Below are 23606 nucleotides of genomic sequence, written 5' to 3'. Positions count from 1 at the left end.
TCCTTTTAATGTGTTTGAGCCAATCAGTGGTATACAGAAAATAGCCCTATTTCATAAAAGACTGAGTCCATATTATGGCAGCTCAAATAAGCAAAGAGAAACAACAGTCCATCATTACTTTAAGAAATGACGGTCAGTCAATCCGGAAAATTTCAAGAACTTTGAAAGTTTCCTCAACTGCAGTCGCAAAAACCATCAAGTGCTATGATGAAACTGGCTCTCATGAGGACCGCCACAGGAAAGGAAGATCCAGAGTTACCTCTGCTGCAGAGGATAAGTTCATTAGATTTACCAGCCTCAGAAATTGCAGCCCAAATAAATGCTTCACAGAGTTCAAGTAACATACACATCAACATCAACTTTTCAGAGGAGACTGTGTGAAATCAGGCCTTCATGGTCGAATTCCTACAAAGAAACCACTAATAAAGGATACCAATAAGAAGAAGAGACTTGCTTGGGCCAATAAACACGAGTAATGGACATTAGACCAGTGGAAATCTGTCCTTTGGTCTGATGAGTCCAAATTTGAGATTGTTGGTTCCAACCACCGTGTCTTTGTGAGACGCAGAGTAGGTGAACGGATGATCTCTGCATGTGTGGTTCCCACCGTGAAGCACGGGGTGAAGCTGGTTGAGAGAATGCCAAGAGTGTGCAAAGCTGTCATCAAGGCAAAGGGTGGCTACTTTGAAGAATCTCAAATATATTTAGATTTTTTGAACACTTTTGTGGTTACTACATGATTCCATATGTGTTATTTCATAGTTTTGATGTCTTCACTATTATTCTATAAAGTAGAAAATAGTAAAAATAAAGAAAAACCCTTGAATAAGTAGGTGTGTCCAAACATTTGACTGGTACTGTATGTAAGACAAAACGGACAACACAGACAGAAGACACTGGCAAGAGTACAAATACAACAGCAAACAAACAGTGGATGTGTGTGTGTGCGTACAGGCAGGCATGTGTGTGGTATGTGTAAAGTAAAACAACATGCTCAGTGGTGTAAAGTACTTCATAAAAAATTATTTTAAGTGCTACTTAAGTAGTTTTTTTGGGTATCTGTACTTTACTCTACTATTTATATTTTTTACAACTTTTACTTTAATACATTCCTAAAGAAAATAATGTACTTTTTACTCCATACATTTTCCCTGACACCCAAAAGTATTCGTTACATTTTGAATGCTTAGCAGGACAGGAAAATGGTCAAATTCACCCAATTATCAAGAGAATATCCCTATTCATCCCTACTGCCTCTGATCTGGCGGACTCACTAAACACATGCTTCGTTAGTAAATGATGTCCGAGTGTGCCTCTGGCTATCCATAAATAAAAACAAAACAAGAAAATGGTGCCGTCTGGTTTGCTTAATATATCACTTTTGATACTTAAGTATATTTTAGTAATTACATTTACTTTTGATACTTAAGTATATTTAAAACCAAATACTTTGACTTTTACTCAAGTAGTATTTTACTGGGTGACTTTCATTTTTACTTGAGCCATTTTCTATTAAGGTGCCTTTACTTTTACTCAAGTATGACAATTGGGTACTTTTTCCACCACTGAACATGCTTTCTTACATAAGGCACCGCAAACTAGTGACATCGGGTGACTACCAGAAACAACTACATGCCTCAACAACCTGTTCATCTATTTGTCCTTTGAACACCAGGTCCTGGAGTTTTGGTTTGGCTTTGAGGGAATTCAGGGGGCTGAGTAATGACAGGACCTTTTCCATGCTGTTAGCAAAAAACAAGATTGAGATCGAGCTAGAAGAGAGGATAGATAAAATGGCAGTTTTCCTAAAATGGCCTTATAAATAAGAATGTACCAGTGTGTGAGCCTGCGTGTTGCTAGTGATGTCCACCCGAGAGCACAATGGAGAGTTAGACATCTCTGATTGGTGACAAAAACAGAGGGCTGCAAGATACACAGAGTCAAGAGCCTTCAGTGTAGAACTTGAACCAAACTCCCAGATATTTGTACATTGACTTGCTCTATAGAATGTCCTTCCAAGGTAGTAATTACATGGTTTTCAGAGTGTTTAGTATTGGAAAATCCCATGTATTTTGTTTTAGAGGAATTCCGAACAAGATTAAATCATACAAATTCTGTTAAAATGATGTTAAAAGCTGTTCGATTATTTTCAAAAGTCAAACTGCTGCCACTTGAATAGATAACAGTGTCATCTGCATAAAAATCATCTGTCTCAACACGTCTCCCATAGATAATAAACAGAAGGGGACCTAAAACGGATCCTTGAGGCACACCCGAGCACAACTCTACAGTGTCCGACATACAACCATCTGTCTTAACACACTGGGTTCGATTTGACAGGTAGTTCACAAACCACTCAAGAGCATGACCAGTAATCCCAATACATTCCAATCTCTGCACCAAGACAGTACGGTCCACAGTGTCAAACGCCTTTGACAATTCTTTGAATACAGATACAGTGGGGAAAAAATGTATTTAGTCAGCCACCAATTGTGCAAGTTCTCCCACTTAAAAAGATGAGAGAGGCCTGTAATTGTCATCATAGGTACACGTCAACTATGACAGACAAATTGAGATTTTTTTTCTCCAGAAAATCACATTGTGGGATTTTTAATGAATTTATTTGCAAATTATGGTGGAAGATAAGTATTTGGTCACCTACAAACAAGCAAGATTTCTGGCTCTCACAGACCTGTAACTTCTTCTTTATGAGGCTCCTCTGTCCTCCACTCGTTACCTGTATTAATGGCACCTGTTTGAACTTGTTATCAGTATAAAAGACACCTGTCCACAACCTCAAACAGTCACACTCCAAACTCCACTATGGCCAAGACCAAAGAGCTGTCAAAGGACACCAGAAACAAAATTGTAGACCTGCACCAGGCTGGGAAGACTGAATCTGCAATAGGAAAGCAGCTTGGTTTGAAGAAATCAACTGTGGGAGCAATTATTAGGAAATGGAAGACATACAAGACCACTGATAATCTCCCTCGATCTGGGGCTCCACGCAAGATCTCACCCCGTGGGGTCAAAATGATCACAAGAACGGTGAGCAAAAATCCCAGAACCACACGGGAGGACCTAGTGAATGACCTGCAGAGAGCTGGGACCAAAGTAACAAAGCCTACCATCAGTAACACACTACGCCGCCAGGGACTCAAATCATGCAGTGCCAGACGTGTCCCCCTGCTTAAGCCAGTACATTTCCAGGCCTGTCTGAAGTTTGCTAGAGTGCATTTTGATGATCCAGAAGAGGATTGGGAGAATGTCATATGGTCAGATGAAACCAAAATATAACTTTTTGGTAAAAACTCAACTCGTCGTGTTTGGAGGACAAAGAATGCTGAGTTGCATCCAAAGAACACCATATCTACTGTGAAGCATGGGGGTGGAAACATCATGCTTTGGGGCTGTTTTTCTGCAAAGGGACCAGGACGACTGATCTGTGTAAAGGAAAGAATGAATGGGGCCATGTATCGTGAGATTTTGAGTGAAAACCTCCTTCCATCAGCTAGGGCATTGAAGATTAAATGTGGCTGGGTCTTTCAGCATGACAATGATCCCAAACACACCGCCCGGGCAACGAAGGAGTGGCTTCGTAAGAAGCATTTCAAGGTCCTGGAGTGGCCTAGCCAGTCTCCAGATCTCAACCCCATATAAAATCTTTGGAGGGAGTTGAAAGTCCGTGTTGCCCAGCGACAGCCCCAAAACATCACTGCTCTAGAGGGGATCTGCATGGAGGAATGGGCCAAAATACCAGCAACAGTGTGTGAAAACCTTGTGAAGACTTACAGAAAACGTTTGACCTGTGTCATTGCCAACAAAGGGTATATAACAAAGTATTGAGAAACTTTTGTTATTGACCAAATACTTATTTTCCACCATAATTTGCAAATAAATTCATTAAAAATCCTACAATGTGATTTTCTGGAAAAATCTTCTCATTTTGTCTGTCATAGTTGTGTACCTATGATGAAAATTACAGGCCTCTCTCATCTTTTTAAGTGGGAGAACTTGCACAATTGGTGGCTGACTAAATATTTTTTTCCCTCACTGTATACAATGCATGTTCTTATCCAGGGCACAGTGCATATCATTCAAAAGCTTCAAAGTTTCTGTGACAGTGCTGTGGCTAGACCTGAAACCTGATTGCATACCACTCAAAATATAATTTTCCTGGAGGTATACCTTAAGCTGCTTATTGACTAGGAACTCCAATACCTTTGCCAGAACAGACTATTTTGATATGGGCCGATAGTTATTTAGTAGAGTGGGATCACCGCCTTTCAAAAGAGGTAGGACAAATGCTGATTTCCACAATTTGGGGATTTAATTACATTCTAGGGTGGGGGGTGGGGGCAATGTTTGCTCAGAGGTGACTATGTAATACACAGCTTGGCTGTTGGGCATAATTGAATGTTTATTGATTTGCTGGATTAACTTTCTAAAAGCTAACTGCTATGTTTGGAGGACTAGAAAAACAGACGGAGAGGAATCTAGCATGCTCTCTATGGAATTTATAATAACTAGATATACTTGCTTTATGAGTAGGAGAGATGCTTTACGGATATGACTAAGAGATGCATAAGAAAGTGAGTGAATTAAACTTAACCGCCATGGGGGCCGGAGTGCATCAGTACAGCATGGCTCATATTCAAGATCAATAAAGAAATCCTCTAAGTAATTAATCTTTGCAAACGTGTAGGAAGCAACACACTTCTCAATGAGCGTGGGGGGATAAAGATATTATAAGGCATCCCCTTGAACTACTTGAGAGGAGGTAACAATAAACAAAGTTGGAGGGCACACACTCATTATAGTTTTAACAGATAATAAAAGATACAGCTTTAGAAAGAGAAATCTCAAGGCTTAAAAGTGAGGCCACTGATAGCACCACTGAGTGCCACTGATAACAACAGAATGTCGACTCGAGAACTTCAACTGGACTAAAAGGTATTTTGCATCATCTAAAGGGTCAGACAGGGCCAGTGAATTGTAAAGAATAAGGAGAAGACTGACATTTGGTCTTTTGTTAGGAGCTACAGTTGGAACACCAAACATTAGGAACATCTTCCTAATATTGAGTTGCACCACCCCTTTTGTCCTCAGGAGAGCCTCAATTCGTCGGGGCATGGACTCTACAAGGTGTCAAAAGCGTTCCACAGGGATGCTGGCCCATGTTGACTCCAATGCTTCCCACAGTTGTGTCAAGTTGGCTGGATGTCCTTTGGGTGGTGGACCATTCTTGATACGAGAAACTGTTGAGCATGGAAAAACCCAGCAGAGTTGCAGTTCTTGACATAAACCGGTGTGCCTGGCACCTACTACCACACCCCGTTCAAAGGCACTTAAATATTTTGTCTTGCCCATTCACCCTCTGAATGGCACACATACACAATCCATGTCTCAATTGTCTCAAGGCTTAAAAATCCTTATTTAACCTGTCTCCTCCCCTTCAGCTACACTGATTGAAGTGGATTTAACAAGTGAAATTAATAAGGGATCATAGCTTTCACCTGGATTCACCTGGTCAGTGTATGTCATGGAAAGAGCAGGTGTTCTTAAAGTTTTGTATACTCAGTGTACGCATCAATTTGTCGTTTGGTACTTCTGGAGCAGACCTTCAATTTTTTGGGACCAAACATGAACAAATCTTCTAATATACATTTTAATGTGAGTGAAAATCTAAAAGACAATAATGATCTTTGTGAAGAGAAAGATGAGTGACTCTTCAAAGTGTACTGGAAAGCTTAAATCTGGAATCCGCATTAAGGGAAACAGTGCTACTGTTGGCCCCAGCACATTTGTTATTGTTTTTGTTGTGTTTATGAAATGGGAGGAGCATTCAGCATCGTGTAATTTATTTTTGCAATACATACAGTACCAGTCAAAAGTTTGGACACACCTACTCATTCAAGGGTTTTTCTTTATATGTACTATTGTCTACATTGTAGAATAATAGTGAAGACATCAAAACTATGAAATAACACATATGGAATCATGTAGTAACCAAAAAAGTGTTCAACAAATCAAAATATATTTTATTTTTGAGATTCTTCAAAGTAGCCACCCTTTGCATTCTCTCAACCAGCTTCACCTGGAATGCTTTTCTAACAGTCTTGAAGGAGTTCCCACATATGCTGATCACTTGTTGGCTGCGTTTCCTTCACTCTGCGGTCCAACTCATCCCAAACCATCTCAATTGGGTTGAAGTCGGGTAATTGTGGAGGCCAGGTCATCTGATGCAGCACTCAATCACTCTCCTTCTTGGTCAAATAGCCCTTACACAGCCTGGAGGTGTGTTGGGTCATTGTCTTGTTGAAAAACAAATGATAGTCCCACTAAGCGCAAACCAGATGGGATGGTGTATCACTGCAGAATGCTGTGGTAGCCATGCTGCTTAAGTGTGCCTTGAATTCTAAATAAATCACCAACAGTGTCACCAGCAAAGCACCCCCACACCATCACACCTCCTCCTCCGTGCTTCACGGTGGGAACACATATGGAGATCATCCGTTCACCTACTCTGCGTCTGACAAAGACACGGCGGTTGGAACCAAAAATCTCAAAATGTGGACTCATCAGACCAAAGGACAGATTTCCATCGGTCTAATGTCCATTGCTCGTGTTTATTGGCCCAAGCAAGTCTCTTCTTCTTATTGGTGTCCTTTAGTAGTGGTTTCTTTGCAGCAAATCGACTATGAAGGCCTGATTCACGCAGTCCCCTCTGAACAGTTCATGTTGAGATGTGTCTGTTACTTGAACTCTGTGAAGCATTTATTTGCGCTGCAATTTCTGAGGCTGGTAACTCTAATGAACTTATCTTCTGCAGCAGAGGTAACTCTGGGTTGTCCTTTCCTGTGACGGTCCTTATGAGAGCCAGATTCATCATAGTTTTTGATGGTTTTTGCGACTGCATTTGAAGAAACTTTCAAAGTTCTTGAAATGTTCCGGATTGACTGACCTTCATGTCTTAAAGTAATGATGGACTGTCATTTCTCTTTGCTTATTTGAGCTGTTCTTGCCATAATATGGACTTGGTCTACCAACCAAAACTTGTCACAACACAACTGATTGGCTCAAACGCATTAAGAAGGAAATAAATTCTACAAATTAACTTTTAACAAGGCACACCTCTTAATTAAAATGCATTCCAGGTTACTACCTCATGAAGCTGTTTGAGAGAACGCCAAGAGCATGCAAAGCTGTCATCAAGGCAAAGGGTGGCTACTTTGAAGAATCTCAAATATAAAATATATTTGGATTTGTTTAACACTTTTTTGGTTACTACATGATTCCATATGTGTTATTTCATAGTTTTGATGTCTTCACTATTATTCTACAATGTAGAAAATAGTAAAAAATAAATAAAGAAAAACCCTTGAATGACTAGATGTGTCCAAACTTTTGACTGGAACTGTACATGTTTCAAGCAGACCACCATAGTCCCTGTGCCCAAGAAAGCAAAGGTAACCTGCCTAAATGACTACCGCCCCGTAGCACTCACGTCGGTAGCCATGAATTGCTTTGAAAGGCTGGCTCACATCAACACCATCATCCAGGAAACCCTAGACCCACTCCAATTCGCATACCGCCCGAACAGATCCACAGATGACGCAATCTAAATAAAGAAAAACTCTTGAATGAGTAGGTGTGTATAAACTTTTGACTGGTACTGTACTCAGCTGTTCTATCGTGCGTGCAATGATGTACACTCATTTCCGAGGAAAAAATAACATTGTTTTAAGTCATTTCGTTGTTGTTATAATATCACAAATGGACGTGGCAGTTTTACCATGACTGATTCCAGCTTTAAGGGTAGGCAGCAGCGCTACATTGTATCTTCAGGGGTAACTTTGCCTCTCTAACTACATATACTATTATTTTTCAAATGAAGGCCCCTGTAAAAACTGTCAGACAAGACTACATTCTTCCCAACATCATAACAGATTGATATATGGCAGGAAGTTGATAATCAAAAGCTTTGGAGTGTATGAGAGATAACTTGAGGGTCCAAATAGTGAACAGTAAACCTGAGGAGTGGTTCTGAGCCACTTTAGGGTAACATAAGGGCTCAGCTGGATTATTATCAGGCTCTAAAAAGGACACCTTAATATAATCATTATTATCAGGCTCTAAAAAGGACACCTTACTATAATCATTATTATCAGGCTCTAAAAAGGACACATTACTATAATAATATATTGTCCATGTGAGTGAATGTATTGAATCCATTCTCAAATTTGAAATGGAACCACCTGTGAGTTCTGAATTGTTTTGTACTATGGAGAGAAGGATGGTTGGAGGTTCAAATACTAAGAAATTATATATATTCTTACAGACAACAAATATTATGTACAGTGCATTCGGAAAATATTCAGACCCCTTGACTTTATCCACATTTTGTTACGTTACAGCCTTATTTTAACATGGATTAAATCGTTTTTTCCTCCTCAATCTACACACAATACACCATAATGACAAAGCAAACACAGGTTTGTAGAAATGTTTGCAAATTTATTAAAAATAAAAAAACTGAAAAATCTAATTTACATAAGTATTCAGACCCTTTACTCAGTACTTTGTTGAAGCACCTTTGGCAGCAATTACAGCCTCAAGTCTTCTTGGGTATGACGCTACAAGCTTGGCACATCTGTATTTGGGGAGTTTCTCCCATTCTTCTTTGCAGATCCTCTCAAGCTCTGTCAGGTTGGATGGGGAGCATCGCTGCACAGCTATTTTCAGCCCTCTCCAGAGATGTCCGATCGGGTTCAAGTCTGGGCTCTGGCTGGGCCACTTAAAGACATTCAGAGACTTGTCCCGAAGCCACTCCTGCATTGTCTTGGCTGTGTGCTTAGGGTTGTTGTTCTGTTGAAAGGTGAACATTCGCCCCAGTCTGAATTCCTGAGCACTCTGGAGCAGGTTTTCATCAAGGACTCTCTGTACTTTGCTCCGTTCATCTTTCCCTCGATCCTGACTAGTCTCCCAGTCCCTGCTGCTGAAAAACATCCCAAGAGCATGATGCTGCCACCATCATGCTTCACTGTAGGGATGGTGCCAGGTTTCCTCCAGACGTGGCGCTTGGCATTCAGGCCGAAGAGTTCAATCTTGGTTTCATCAGACCAGAGAATCTTGTTTCTCATGGTCTCAGAGTCCTTTAGGTGCCTTTTGGCAAACTCCAAGCGGGCTGTCATGTGCCTTTTACTGAGGAGTGGCTTCCGTCTGGCCACTCTACCATAAAGGCCTGATTGGTGGAGTGCTGCAGAGATGGTTGTCCTTCTGGAAGGTTCTCCCATCTCCACAGAGGAACTCTGGAGCTCTGTCAGAGTGACCAACGGGTTCTTGGTCACCACCCTGACCAAGGCCCTTCTCCCCCGATTGCTCAGTTTGGGTTAGCTCTAGGAAGAGTCTTGGTGGTTCCAAACTTCTTCCATTTAAGAATGATGGAGGCCATTTTTGGTACCCTTCCCCAGATCTGTGCCACGACACAATCCTGTCTCGGAGCTCTACGGACAATTCCTTCGACCTCATGGCTTGGTTTTTGCTCTAACATGCACTGTCAACTGTGGGACCTTATATGGACAGGTGTGTGCCTTTCCAAATCATGTCCAATCAATTGAATTTACCACAGGTGGACTCCAATCAAGTTGAAGAAACATCTCAAGGATGATCAATGGAAACAGGATGCACCTGAGCTCAATTTCAAGTCTCATAGCAAAGGGTCTGAATACTTATGTAAATGAGGTATTTCTATTTCGAATTGTTAATATATTTGCAAGAAAAATCTAAAAACCTGTTTCGCTTTGTCATTATGGGGTATTGTGTGTAGATTGATGAGGATAAAAAAAAATCAATTTTAGAATAAGGCTTTAACGTAACAAAATGTGGAAAAAGTCAAGGGGTCTGAATACTTTCCTAATGCACTGTATATTCCTGTTTGATATGAATGTATATAATAATATTGGACATGTTATCCTTTATCACATGCCACTATTTGTTTTGTATCCAATGCATTTAGCTTACATTAGGATGAAGTAGCCTAATCGAGGTAGATTGCATCATTTCACCTTTCAATATTAGTTATCAACGAATATAAAACCATGTTATTTTGAACATCGGTGTCATTTAATAATATGCATGGTTGTGATAGTTGTATGAATTAATCACAATGCAAGTCTATTCATTAGAAAGAAACAGCAGCTCTAATGCAATATTATCTTCACAGTGAAACACTACTATTCTGTCTATTAATCATTATTAAACAGTCATGATATCATGCATGCAAGCTTACCTGTCATGTTCACAACGATGGACCAGCAGACCAATCAATCTGCGAGAGGAGGACCCTATAACGTAACCTAATTATTCTGGTCTGTGTCAAATTCATTCATTAAAAAAGGTACTGAGGAGATTGATTCTGCTTCTTGTTTGCAAAAATTTCTAAATACCTGTTTTCACTTTGTCATTATGGGGTATTGTGTGTAGATTAATGAGGATTTATATATTTTTTATCCATTTTAGAGTAAGGCTTTAACGTAACAAAATGTGGAAAAAGTCCAGGGGTCTAAATACTTTCCAAATGCACATTATTGAGAAGGTTATCCTTTCCCACTCACCTGCACAGGCCAACAGACAGTAGGCACAGACAGAAGGCACAGAGTCAGGCAGCTATCCTATTTTGGCTAAAGGTTAGCCAACGTCACCATAGAAGTCTGGCATAGACCAGGACGATGACCATTTGTAAGAATGATTTCTGTGACACAACACAATAATTACCAATATTTCCATCCTAAAACAAGAGAGGGTGTTGTTTGAATTCCAGGCCAGGGTAATGAAACCACCCTGCCAAGAAAGACAAGGTAGCATGGTTTCAGAGGAGAGTGAGTGGGAAGTATTAATACGCTCTATGCCTCTGCATCCGCAAAAGTAAGATGAGAATAGCAACTGTATGTGTGGCCAGTAGAAAGAGCTGAGACACTGCAGTGTGTGTGTACACTTGTGTGCCTGATTGTGTGTGTGTGTGTGTGTGTGTGTGTGTGTGTGGACCCCATGTTGACCTTACTTGCCCCATGTTGACCTTACTTCTTCTTGTTCAGAAATGGCTCATTCTCTGATATGATTTCAGAAACCAAATGCACCTAGCACCAGTGTTATCTAGCTAGGTGCTATTTAGTATTCATGGGAATATTGGCGGTTAGCTGTGAAGCACAGAGAGCTGATAAAGCTAGCCAGTGAAGAATTGAGATGTGTCTCTAGTCTAACACCCTTACCCCATCCTCCAAGAATCTGTTTTTATTAAGTTTACTTTAAATTATTCAAATTTACAGTACCGTCCAGATTTCAGACCTAACAGAGTTTTGAGAAGTTATGAAAGAGAGAGAACAAAAAAAGACAGCAATATTTTCTAGCTGAACAGAGAGACATCTATGGAGTTTAATAAAGAGCTGCAGACAGTTTTCGAATGGGTGGCAAGTAATAAACTAGTCCTAAATATATCAACAACGAAAAGCATTGTATTTGGGACAAATCATTCGCTAACCCTGAAACCTCAACTAAATCTTGTAATGAATTATGTGGCAATTGAGCAGCTAGAGGAGACTAAACTGCTTGGTGTAACCCTAGATTGTAAACTGACATGGTCAAAACATATTGATGCAAAGGTAGCTAAGATGGAGAGATGTCTGTCTGTGATAAAGCGCTGCTCCGCTGCTCCTGTTCCTACAGGCTACTACCCAGTTATATGGTCAAGTGCCACAAAGGACATATTCAAATTAGTTGGCCCAGAAAAGAGCAGCACCGCTGGCCCTTAAATGTGCTACTGGCTCAAAGTAGTCTTTGTGAGAGGTATTGACGTGTTGAATGCACCGAACTGTCCGTTCAAATAGCTAACACACAGCTCAGACACCCATACATACCCCACAAGACATGCCACAAGCGGTCTCTTCACAGTTCCTACGTCCAGAACAGATGCTGGAAAACGCACAGTACTACATAGAGCCATGACCACATGGAACTCTCTTCCACATTAAGTAACTAAAGCGAGCAGTAAAATCTAATTTTAAAAAACATAAAACCTCACGGCATAATGTGGATACACACACGCATACACACTGCAATATTGTAGTATTGTAGTGTATTGTAGTGTAATAGAGTAATAATGTAATAATGTATTGTATGATGTATTGTTTATTATGTAAGCTGTTGTTGTGTTTTGATGTAATTGTTTTAATCCTGCCTTGGCAGCAGCTAATGGGGATCATAATAAATACTAAATAGCCTATTATTTATTTGTAAAGTCTAATCCTTTTTAAGCTTTTTAAGCTGAATATTCCAGTTGAGAATGCAAACAGCCAATATGATACCAGCCTGGAGTATTCATTAGAACAGGAGAAAACTATCACCCTGACAACCGACTTTGACCTTTCTCTTGAGTCTTGATTACCGGAATGTTCAGCAAGTGTTGGGCACAACCTCTGAAGAGATAGATACAGTACATCTAGAGACTCCCCACACTGGCTAACCTTTGAAAGATCCAGCAAAAATCGAAAGACTATTAGTACAATGTTCATTAGACTTCCAATTTGCATATCAGCAGCTACAGGGAAACAGAGTTTGTTGTGTCAAACACTTCTTTCGTTAAGATATTTCACTTCTGGTTAAGTCTACGATACAGAAACTCACAAGAATATTGAAAATAAGTTAATATAACACTATCTGATGGGAAATTGGGGACGTATGGACTGTAGATTAATCTCCAGACATATATAATTTCATCCCTTCATCAATCAAACATTCATATTGAAATGTGATTGTGTTCATGTGATGTTCTGCTGAACCTACTCAGAACACATGTTCATCCCATCCAGGAACATATTATCAGTGCAGACACTACGGAAATATCCATTCAAAACTACCCAGAGGTCTTTTCTTAAACCATAATCAGAATCACTGCTAGTTAGCCGGCGCGGTCTTCACCTGAACAAATAGGCAAAAACACAGGCTTCGTCATGCACTTGGGGGGGTGTTGCTTACTAGTGCATGTGCGTCACAATTTTGTTTCTCTAGCAGCCCAGGGGGGAAATAGGAATAAATAAATATATTGCATTGCCATCTACAAGGGCTGTATATTCTATTTTTATTAGAACAATTTAACCAGATTTAACTTGCAAGATGGTTTTTAAGGTCACACAGAACGATTGCTATTGGTCCTGTCACACTGATCCTGTTGTCTATAAGCAACAAATCGATGATGGTTCTTTATTGGCCTTGACAAGTATACAATATACAGGATGATCACTCATATTTTTTACATTAAAGATCATCAAATATTCAAACAGAAGTTCAAAAGCTTTTTCTATATACAATGACTCTGCCATGAGACATGGCCCTTACTCACCCACCACCAACAAAAACCCTCAAGTTAGGCATAAATGTCTAATTTGTCTACAATGGTCCATGCAAATGTTATCTGATGAGGATGTTGCATGTCTTAAAAGTGAACATAGACATCAATGTCCAGCAATATATTAACATCAGGTTGGGTAGGATTGTGTTTCTTTTTTGTCATTTTTTTTACAGAAATTATAAAAGCTTCAAAATAAATTCTCATGGCATTGTATAGAACTCAACATGCAGCCTACTGTGAGAAAAAAAAAAGTATGAAAATGTATGCACTCACTACTGTAAGTGGCTCTGGATAAGAGCATCTGCTAAATGACTAAAATGTAAAATGTAAAAGACAGAAGAAAGCTTGAACAGCTCCCGATGTCTGCATGACAAGATATTAGCTAATGTTAGGTGAAAGCAAGAAATCTATTAGGCTATAAACTGTCTGTCAGTGAGCAGCGAAAAGGATCAGACCCAAGCCCTCACTGTCACAGCAAACATCTGTAGATTATCCTGACCATGTCTTGAATAAACGGTGCCATTTCTTAAAATGTATTTAAAATAGTTTATTAACATATTTGTCTACGATTTATGAATAACCCATACACTAGTAAAAAAATGCCATACCTGCTCTTCTTGCTTTTGAGTCGCATTTGGCTCCTTGGGGGTAGTCATGATAACTAACTACACAGCGTAGAGATCACAGCTGTCAAGTCCTGAACAGACAGGTGCGGAGTGTTGCGAACCGTACCGCGCTTTAAATGTCAATGCAGAGAGAGAGCGCGCGAGAGAGACAGAGAAAGGAAGAGAGAGAAAGAGAGAAAGAGAGCGAGAGAGAGCGCTCAACTTCACACCAATCCCCCGAGATGTCACACGGACGGACGCCTTTTCTTGTTTTGACAACGAGTATAATTTGGTAAAGCAATCATCGCTGCAGCTGACTGCATATGGCACTGGCAGGCGCTTCACCACAGAGAAAGTGACATTTGGTGGGTGGTGGAGCAATTCAGCTTTCATCATTATTATTGTTATTATTATTAGCATCAGCATCAGCATCACACCAGCTGTTCAACCAGCTCTCTGACCACTTCTGCACCAGTGTTGCTGCGGATGACTGTTGAAATTTGACCCCAAAAAGTGTAATAAAAATGTATTTCCAATATCCTCCTACAGTAATAATATGGTAGCTCAAATGTGAAGGTAAAAGCGAAATGGTTTGGCTATAAAAATAAACGGTGTTGTAAGTCAGATTTCTTAGGTCATGTTTTGCTGATCTTTTCTTTTACTTTATGAATAATTCAATATTTTGCACTGAACTCAAGATTCATCCACACTCTGCAACTACGCAAGGTGTTCTCCGAATGAGGCAACTATGCAGATATGGAAAGCAAGAATTACAAAGATGTATAAAAATACAGAAATTATACGACACACCCACAAAGGACTTAGAAACACCATCAATGCACTTCCTTAAAAACTTTCTAAATGTGTCTGTCTTAAAATCTCTCATTTATTTTCTGTAACACAATTAAGCCCAACTAATGAGACAATCCTTAATTTTTTATCACATTGACATTGTTAATTAATGTTGCCACTGTTCCTTCCCCTCCTCCTTTCCTCCCTCCTAACGCTTAACAGGTCTTGTTCAAGGCTAATTCATGTTGAACTACGTTTTGCCCTCTATATTGTCCTGGAGTCCCTGTGCTTCCACGATACTCATGGGAGCACACGGTTCTGTCCTTCAACCACAGAGCCTAATTTTAGAAGTCTGCCAGTCCAGCCCCCACCTCCTCCCCACTGCACAATGAGCTGTGAGGACTGAGGAGCCTTCCGCTCTGAGACCTGATGTGTCTACCTATTCAGCTCACTTTGAGCAGCCAGCACCCCAGCCCCATTGCCAGCAATGGCTGGCACGGACACACGCTCATATAGAAACACGGGTCTGCATTGCTGGTGAAGGTGGTTAAAGTTTCAAGAATGGGAATGTGAGTTCTTACATGATCTTGGCTATTAGCATTTATGCTTTTCAGGTTCTTCTCTATCCATTACTGGAAAAACTTGAAAAAGCACCTTCAATAATGGGTTTTGGGTGTGCGGTAGATTTAGCCTATTATCCTCATTAAAGGTTGCTCCAGTTCCTCATGCATCCATTAGAACTATAGATTATGAGCCACTGGTGCTGCAGAATTTGGTGAGCAGCAAGTTTATAAGATTGGAGCGCTTGACTTTTCCTCACTTTATAAACTAACAATGATGTAGTCCGGTGGTCTGGTAAATAATATTGTGCGAAAACCTGACCCTTGGCAACAGTGACTAGGGTCTGGTTTCAATGAGGGACTCTTTTGGCAACTTCGAAAAGGAAAAAATAAATATTCCTCTTCAGACAAACAACTCTCCCAACATTTTTTTTATTTTCAAGCAGATAAGGTAGTGAGGCAAGCAGTGATGTAGTTCCTCTATGCGTAAAGAGTTTGTCATGGAAACCAGACCCTAGTCACTGTTGCCTAGGGTCGGGCTTTCGACACTACCTCAACTACAAAGAGATAACAGCAAACATACAGGTAATTTAGTCTAGTTAATATGGCCTCCAGTGGGGTTACTGCTGCATTCTGATTGGCCAAGATTAATTTTTGTGATTCTGACCATTGACCAAGGTATTCTTGATGATGATTCAATTATCTGGTGGTCCCTTTGTTGAAGCCCCCATTCAGAGGAAGGTCACAGAGTAATCGACTCACAGTGACAGGTCTAACAAATGGGGGTTAGTTTTGGGGACCGGTATCATTTCTCCTTGTTATTTATGAGTTATGCATACAAAGACCAAGGGTCTCTAAAAATAGAGGAGCTTTGAATGGATTACACCTCTCAAATCAATCAATAAACACCTGTTTACTCTTCAAGACCTCAGAGAACAAACAGAATTATCGTAATGATGTTTGTACTAATTAGTAAGCAGCGTAGGCATCTCCTCCTGTATGCATACATGGCAATATAATTTAATGAGTATAATTTATATATGAAGAACTCACAATAAACACCCACAATTAATACCATTCTACAGAGCATTCATCTACAGTAAGTTGAGTCTCTGAATAGAAAGTGTGGCCATGGATCCCCTTAAGAAGTGATGTTACATAATACTACTCCCACATGTAGTATAAATAGTTCATTAGACACTCTGTTTGTACTGGGGCTGCCTGCATCTCACACACTCTGTGGAATATCTCTGTAAACTCCATAGAGATACTCTATGCCAGTATACACCTTGTTTAAAGGGAGATCTTACAGATGTACTGTAGGTAGGATCTTAATGCGAGCCAGTTTGCTACAGCAGGAAAATAATCCTGCAGCAACAGGAAATGTGAATTATTTAACTTTTTAAACCTCAACTACACTACAACTTTTAAATTTCCTGCATTGCAGAAAAGTTATCCTGTAAAATGGTGATCATATTAAGGTCAGGCACCTCAGGCTAAAATTATGTTTTTGCATCTACTTATCAATTTTGAGATTTATTGGTATTTTGGTCCATTAATATTAGTATTTTCAAAAAGTTCATGAAAATATATATTTATGTTAGTTTATCATACTACCGTTATCAACATTTCCTGAATTGTAACCTCTTAAAAATGGATATACATTCATAATTTCAAAGCTCACTACATAAAATCACACATCATTTAAAATGCCCATTTCATAGAGAATGTTCCAACCTGGACTATATGTAGTAGCTTACTTTGAAGAGATGGTGATTGGATGTAAATATGTGTTTGGCAGTCTAAATTCAGTGTACTTGTCTTTAACGGCAATTTCCCGAAAGTCAGACTTTTCCCACACATTTATATTTTAGTCATTTTAGCAGAAGCATATTGATCCACAATCTGCTATGTACAGTGGGGCAAATAAGTATTTAGTCAGCCACCAATTGTGCAAGTTCTCCCACTTAAAAAGATGAGAGAGGCCTGTAATTTTCATCATAGGTACATGTCAACTATGACAGACAAATTGAGGAAAAAAAATCCAGAAAATCCCATTGTAGGATTTTTTATGAATTTATTTGCAAATTATGGTGGAAAATAAGTATTTGGTCACCTACAAACAAGCAAGATTTCTGGCTCTCACAGACCTGTAACTTCTTCTTTCAGAGGCTCCTCTGTCCTCCACTCGTTACCTGTATTAATGGCACCTGTTTGAACTTGTTATCAGATAAAATACACCTGTCCACAACCTCAAACAGTCACACTCCAAACTTCACAATGGCCAAGACCAAAGAGCTGTCAAAGGACACCAAAAACAAAATTGTAGACCTGCACCAGGCTGGGAAGACTGAATCTGCAATAGGTAAGCAGCTTGGTTTGAAGAAATCAACTGTGGGAGCAATTATTAGGAAATGGAAGACATACAAGACCACTGATAATCTCCCTCGATCTGGGGCTCCACGAAAGATCTCACCCCGTGGGGTCAAAATGATCACAAGAAGGGTGAGCAAAAATCCCAGAACCACACGGGGGGACCTAGTGAATGACCTGCAGAGAGCTGGGACCAAAGTAACAAAGCCAACCATCAGTAACACACTACGCCGCCAGGGACTCAAATCCTGCAGTGCGAGACGTGTCCCCCTGCTTAAGCCAGTACATGTCCAGGCCCGTCTGAAGTCCATTTGGATGATCCAGAAGAGGATTGGGAGAATGTCATATGGTCAGATGAAACCAAAATATAACTTTTTGGTAAAAACTCAACTCGTCATGTTTGGAGGACAAAGAATGCTGAGTTGCATCCAAAGAACACCATACCTACTGTGAAGCATGGGGTTGGAAACATCATGCTTTGGGGCTGTTTTTCTGCAAAGGGACCAGGACGACTGATCCGTGTAAAGGAAAGAATGAATGGGGCCATGTATCGTGAGATTTTGAGTGAAACCCTCCTTCCATCAGCAAGGGCATTGAAGATGAAACGTGGCTGGGTCTTTCAGCATGACAATGATCCCAAACACACCGCCCGGGCAACGAAGGAGTGGCTTCGTAAGAAGCATTTCAAGGTCCTGGAGTGGCCTAGCCAGTCTCCAGATCTCAACCACATAGAAAATCTTTGGAGGGAGTTGAAAGTATGTGTTGCCCAGCGACAGCCCCAAAACATCACTGCTCTAGAGGAGATCTGCATGGAGGAATGGGCCAAAATACCAGCGCAACAGTGTGTGAAAACCTTGTGAAGACTTAGAGAAAACGTTTGTCCTGTGTCATTGCCAACAAAGGGTATATAACAAAGTATTGAGAAACTTTTGTTATTGACCAAATACTTATTTTCCACCATCATATGCCAATAAATTCATAAAAAATCCTACAATGTGATTTTCTGGAAAAAAATTTCTCATTTTGTCTGTCATAGTTGACGTGTACCTATGAGGAAAATTACAGGCCTCTCTCATCTTTTTAAGTGGGAGAACTTGCACAATTGGTGGCTGACTAAATACTTTTTTTCCCCACTGTATAAATCCGGTCCTGGAGTTTCTTAACAAAATGAAATATTTAGGCTGATTCTAAAAATCTGCCAGAATAATGGATTTGTGTGATATGCAAATAGGCACATATTTAATGATATCACATAATTTTCATATTTTAATACAATATATCAGAAATATTTTAATACAAAAAAGTATCATATTTGGGTCCACATTCAACTGGTAAAAGTTGATTGTGATATGATTAAGGGGGGGGGGGGGGAGATTCCCTAATAGGGTGTGATGCCTGGCCTTAAGATGCTACAGCCTGCATGCCTGCTTATTTTTGTATTAAACTGATGCTCTTCTCATGGTCATGAAAAGCCTACTCCCTATTACTGTAGAGGTCAGAGCCAATCTCAGCAGAGCAACTGCCCTCTTGCACTAGTCATCTGTGGGGAAATGGTAAACTCACCCCTCTAGAGAGTAGAGTAGAGCTGAGAACATAAGCCTGGCTCAGTGATGGGAGCTTGAAATAGGAACAAACCAATATTGGTACATTGTCTCATATAGAGGAGATGACTAGAGGAATGTCAGTAGGCTGTGTGTGTGGGTGTGTGATACCTCCACTTATAAACAGTAACCAGTGATGGCCAGCAGTTTTCAGAACCAACTGTGGACAGCTCCATTTACATATTTCAGCACCACAAGAGATGGACAGCTTCACTGGCAGATCTCAGCACCACATGAGACTGACAGCAAATGGACAGCTTCACTGGCAGGTTTCAGCAACACATGAAATAGACAGCAAATGGACAGCTTCACAGGCAGATTTCAGCACCACATGAAAAGGACAGCTTCACTGGCAGCAGTGGAAACCACAGAACAGACATTCACATTTAATTGGAGAAATCTAACAATGATGGGCCAGTGGAGGCCAGAGGAGTCTTTTGTAGCCGTTTGAAAATGAAAATACCATTAGGCATTTAAGCATGCATACACAGTGACTGTGTGAAGCGACATTTTAGATGATTTATTTCGATACATTTTTCCTCTCCGTCCAAGGACACAAATATAGCAGTGGTCTTAGCACTAGAACCGTCACTTTGTGTTGACCATCATGTCGGTCAATGATCAGTCAGTCCACAGTGCTGCCCCAGCCTGCATGCTAGCTCCCTCCAGTGATCACCAAGGGAAGCCAGACCCCTGTATGTTGGTCAGCACCATTTACTGTAACAACCCTATGACAACTCAATTTACATTGTGAAGATACTGTACATTACCACTCACACATTACCCGGGCAGTTTTTGCTATTGCTGTAGAAACTAAGACATACTATAGTAATATCCCATAAATAGCAGGATTACAGTAAGTGTCCCTGGTTAGAATTGTTTCCACTTCACAGCTACAGAGTACATGCAATCATCTCATCATATATTAGCCCAATATAAACAATGATTCCTGTGAGATGATCTGACTGAATACCATCTGTCTAAAACCATCCCATTAACTCCTAGCTGCCTCTCACTCACCCTAACGCCACCACCCCCCTATATGCCAATCAGGCTTGAGCTGTAGACTCCATGTTGATAGGGTGAAACAAACCGGTCTAGACTGGTATTACATTAAAAAGCATGTCACCGTGGTCACTAATAACCAGCTGTGCAGGGTCTTTAAAGGGACAGACAGAGCAGGGGGAGTATGTGTGTGTGATAGTTGAACATTATCATCATCCGCCTCTCCTCACTCCACTGACAACACAGTCCAAAGGGTATCTGTCTTATACAATCCAGGTTGCAGACAACAACCACTTTCAACTATGTCCAAAAACACTATGCACTTTCTGTGGCTAAAACAATGTTAAGCGCTATCTCTAAGGAAAGATTAGACCTATTGGCCTGTATGTTAATGAGGTGTGTACTCGTGCTCATGGCCAAAATAATCGCTGCATAAAGAACTCACCAACTCACTGCACAACTTCAGTCCACTCATGTAACACACGGTTTGCCTTCAAGCTCTACCCATGTTAGACTCTGTGGATCAATGAGGTAGTTGTGAGGGGTCTCAAGGTTACCATACTGTGGCTGCAGGAAGGAACAACATGTTCCCACAGTAACCACCAGACTAACCAGCTGTCCGACCAATCCAGCCAGAGTCCATAGTCTCTAACGTCCCCTTTACCCTCTGGCATCACTCCAGCTGGCCGTCACTGACCGCCTCGACCGACCTTCCCTGGCTGTTTGGCTTTTCACACCGTGCACTTTCCCTTTCCAATTGGCAGCACACAACACCTGCCTCTCTGTTCCAATTTACTATGTGCATATTAGCACTGAGCAGCCCTCCATTCCATCCACAGCTCTTCTGTTTTACACCTTGGCAGAGGCTGTGAAGTCTGAGAGAGAAGGTTAAACTAGCAAGATGGGGGAGTATCGGCATAGTTCGTCACGGTTGATCTGTATTCTAAAAGGTCATCCATTCAGTTCTGTAAAAACATGCAGTTCCATCTGTCATGTAATAATGATAGGGAGAGAGAAGTTTGGAAAAGAGAGTCTGAATAAGGTTGTTCTTCATGGCCCAGTCATTACAGAGGGGTAATTAACAAGTCTAGAGCTCCTTCATCAAGCTCATTATCTCCATTTTACCATGAGGGGCATTTCACAGCGAAATCATTCATTTACCATGAGTCTGTCTCCTATACACACACGCCCACACACAGTGATCACAGAGACAGGCACACACACACACACACACACACACACACACAGTGATCACAGAGACAGGCACACACACACACACACACACGCCCACACACAGTGAGCACAGAGACACACACACACACACACACACACACACACGGCAGTGTTAATATCCAATGGTCATCTTAATAAGGAGACTTTCATTGCTCTCATTAACCTTCTGGCTAATTTCATGGCTTTTTGTACGGTAGGCCTATATGAGAGTTTGATGTCAGAGTCCCTTTAGTTACAAGGACACTTTTCAATGCGTGTGTATGTGTTCAGTTGTGGAGTGAATAGTGTTTGTCTGATGATTGCAGCTTTACACTGTAAACAGAGGGCTCTGCTTACCCATGTGTGGTCTCTAGTCCCATGGTAAACCAACACAGGCTTGGAGCCAGCCTGCATCATGTTTACTTATGTTATGACTCCACTGATGTCTCCTTCATCTCATGCTTTTCTCATATCCTCATCTAGCGTGGGAAAACCCAGGAGTAGACAGACCGATGTTGTGCCATCTCTTCAATCTATGTTATGAATATTTAATCAAAGCAACTTTTGTGGAATAGTTTAGAGACAAACAAAAAACAATACCCAAAAGGACCTCTTAGCAACTTACTAAAAAGTAATTAAGAAATAAACACTTCTGGTTTGGTCCAAATCAATGTCTTCAGGCAAACTATTAACCAAAACAGTTCAATCAAATCGAAGGCAATCAAACTCTTAAAAACTCATGACAGATCATGACAGAAGAAACTGCAGTAAATCACAGTGACTTTTATGTTAAGTGTGTTAAAGGCATGAAGAGGTTCTCCAAATAACAAGAACAAGTATTTCAGAAGCAAAACACCATCCACACAATTCCTGGGCCCGTATCTCTAAAGAATTTTTGTGCAAAAAGTGGCTCCTAGCGGCCAAATTCTAAGAAAATTCTCAGAGGCATGACGTTTTCTTAGAATTTCCCCTAAAAGTGACACGAAAATCCCAGTTAATATAAAAGCTATTCCTCAAGAGTCCTAGCGCTTAAAAGGGCTCCTAAGGCGAGATCTGCTAAGAGCAGGGAAGAGGACTTTTAGTGGCTTAGGAGTTACCCTAAGCAGCTGCACAAAATGGCCAACAGAGGAGGCAGGAGAGATGTCCTGCAAACACTGGATGACAGGGAATTATTGAGACGCTACAGATTGGATCGTGCAGGAATCATGTTTGTGGTGGATCTCCTTAGAGATGCAATTACTTCACCAACTCGACGCCACAACGCTATTACACCGGAGAAGAAAGTAATCACAACCCTGAGGTATTTGGCAACAGGGAAAATGCAACAATGCAGCAGTGATGACTTGGGTCTGTCCCAATCCTCCGTCAGCAGAGTCATCACCCAAACACTGACAGCTTTGTCACAACCTAATATTGTGACACAATTTGTTTCATTCCCGCTGGATGCCCGCACTTTACACACACATAAAAGGGCATTTATGGACATTGCAGGATTCCCTGGCGTTGTGGGTGTAATTGATGGAACACATGTGAGAATAATTGCGCCATCAGAGGACGAGGCTGTTTTTGTTAACAGGAAGAATTTCCACAGCATCAATGTGCAAATAGTGTTCAATGCGGCCTGGAAGATTTTGGACATTGTGGCTAAATGGCCAGGCTCCACACATGATGCGAGAATGCTCTCCGAGAGGCCAGCTTAAGAGGCGCTTTCATGTTCTCCACGGAGAGGTGCGGCTGAGGCCTGAAAAAGTCAGCAAAGTCATCATAGCCTGTGCAATATTACACAATATTTGCAAGGTTAGTCAGATTGCAGAACCTCTGGAGGATGGCGATGAGGATGAGGATGGAGACAACGATGAGGATGGTGGTGAAGAAGATATTCACATTCCACAGGGGAACCGAGCCCAGAGTGGACTGCCTTACAGGGCAAACTTCACAAATTTACATTTCAGGCAAGCTGTAGCCCCATGTCATTTGAGAACTTGTGATGGTATTAAGAACTACCACAGTTTTACTGCACATCACCTGCAACTGTTAAATGCAAGACACAGAA

General features: G+C 40.8%; 1 protein-coding gene across 1 annotated transcript in view; it reads right to left on the bottom strand.

Moving 5' to 3' along the window:
• Positions 1-20873, bottom strand: part of LOC311098989 (A-type potassium channel modulatory protein DPP6-like) — a 73544-nt gene extending 52671 nt beyond the window's left edge. Inside the window, exon 1 of the mRNA XM_084139571.1 lies at positions 20787-20873. Within this exon, the coding sequence (XP_083995697.1) occupies positions 20787-20816 (30 nt within the window). The 5' untranslated portion in view covers positions 20817-20873. The remainder of the gene's footprint in view (positions 1-20786) is intronic.
• Between the last annotated feature and the right edge of the window lie 2733 nt (positions 20874-23606).

Source organism: Coregonus lavaretus (genome assembly GCF_964263955.1).
Source record: "Coregonus lavaretus genome assembly, chromosome: 23".
NCBI classification, from domain to species: Eukaryota; Metazoa; Chordata; class Actinopteri; order Salmoniformes; family Salmonidae; genus Coregonus; species Coregonus lavaretus.
The sequence above is the reverse complement of the archived record's forward strand: the minus strand, read 5'-3'. Positions and strand labels throughout refer to the sequence as shown.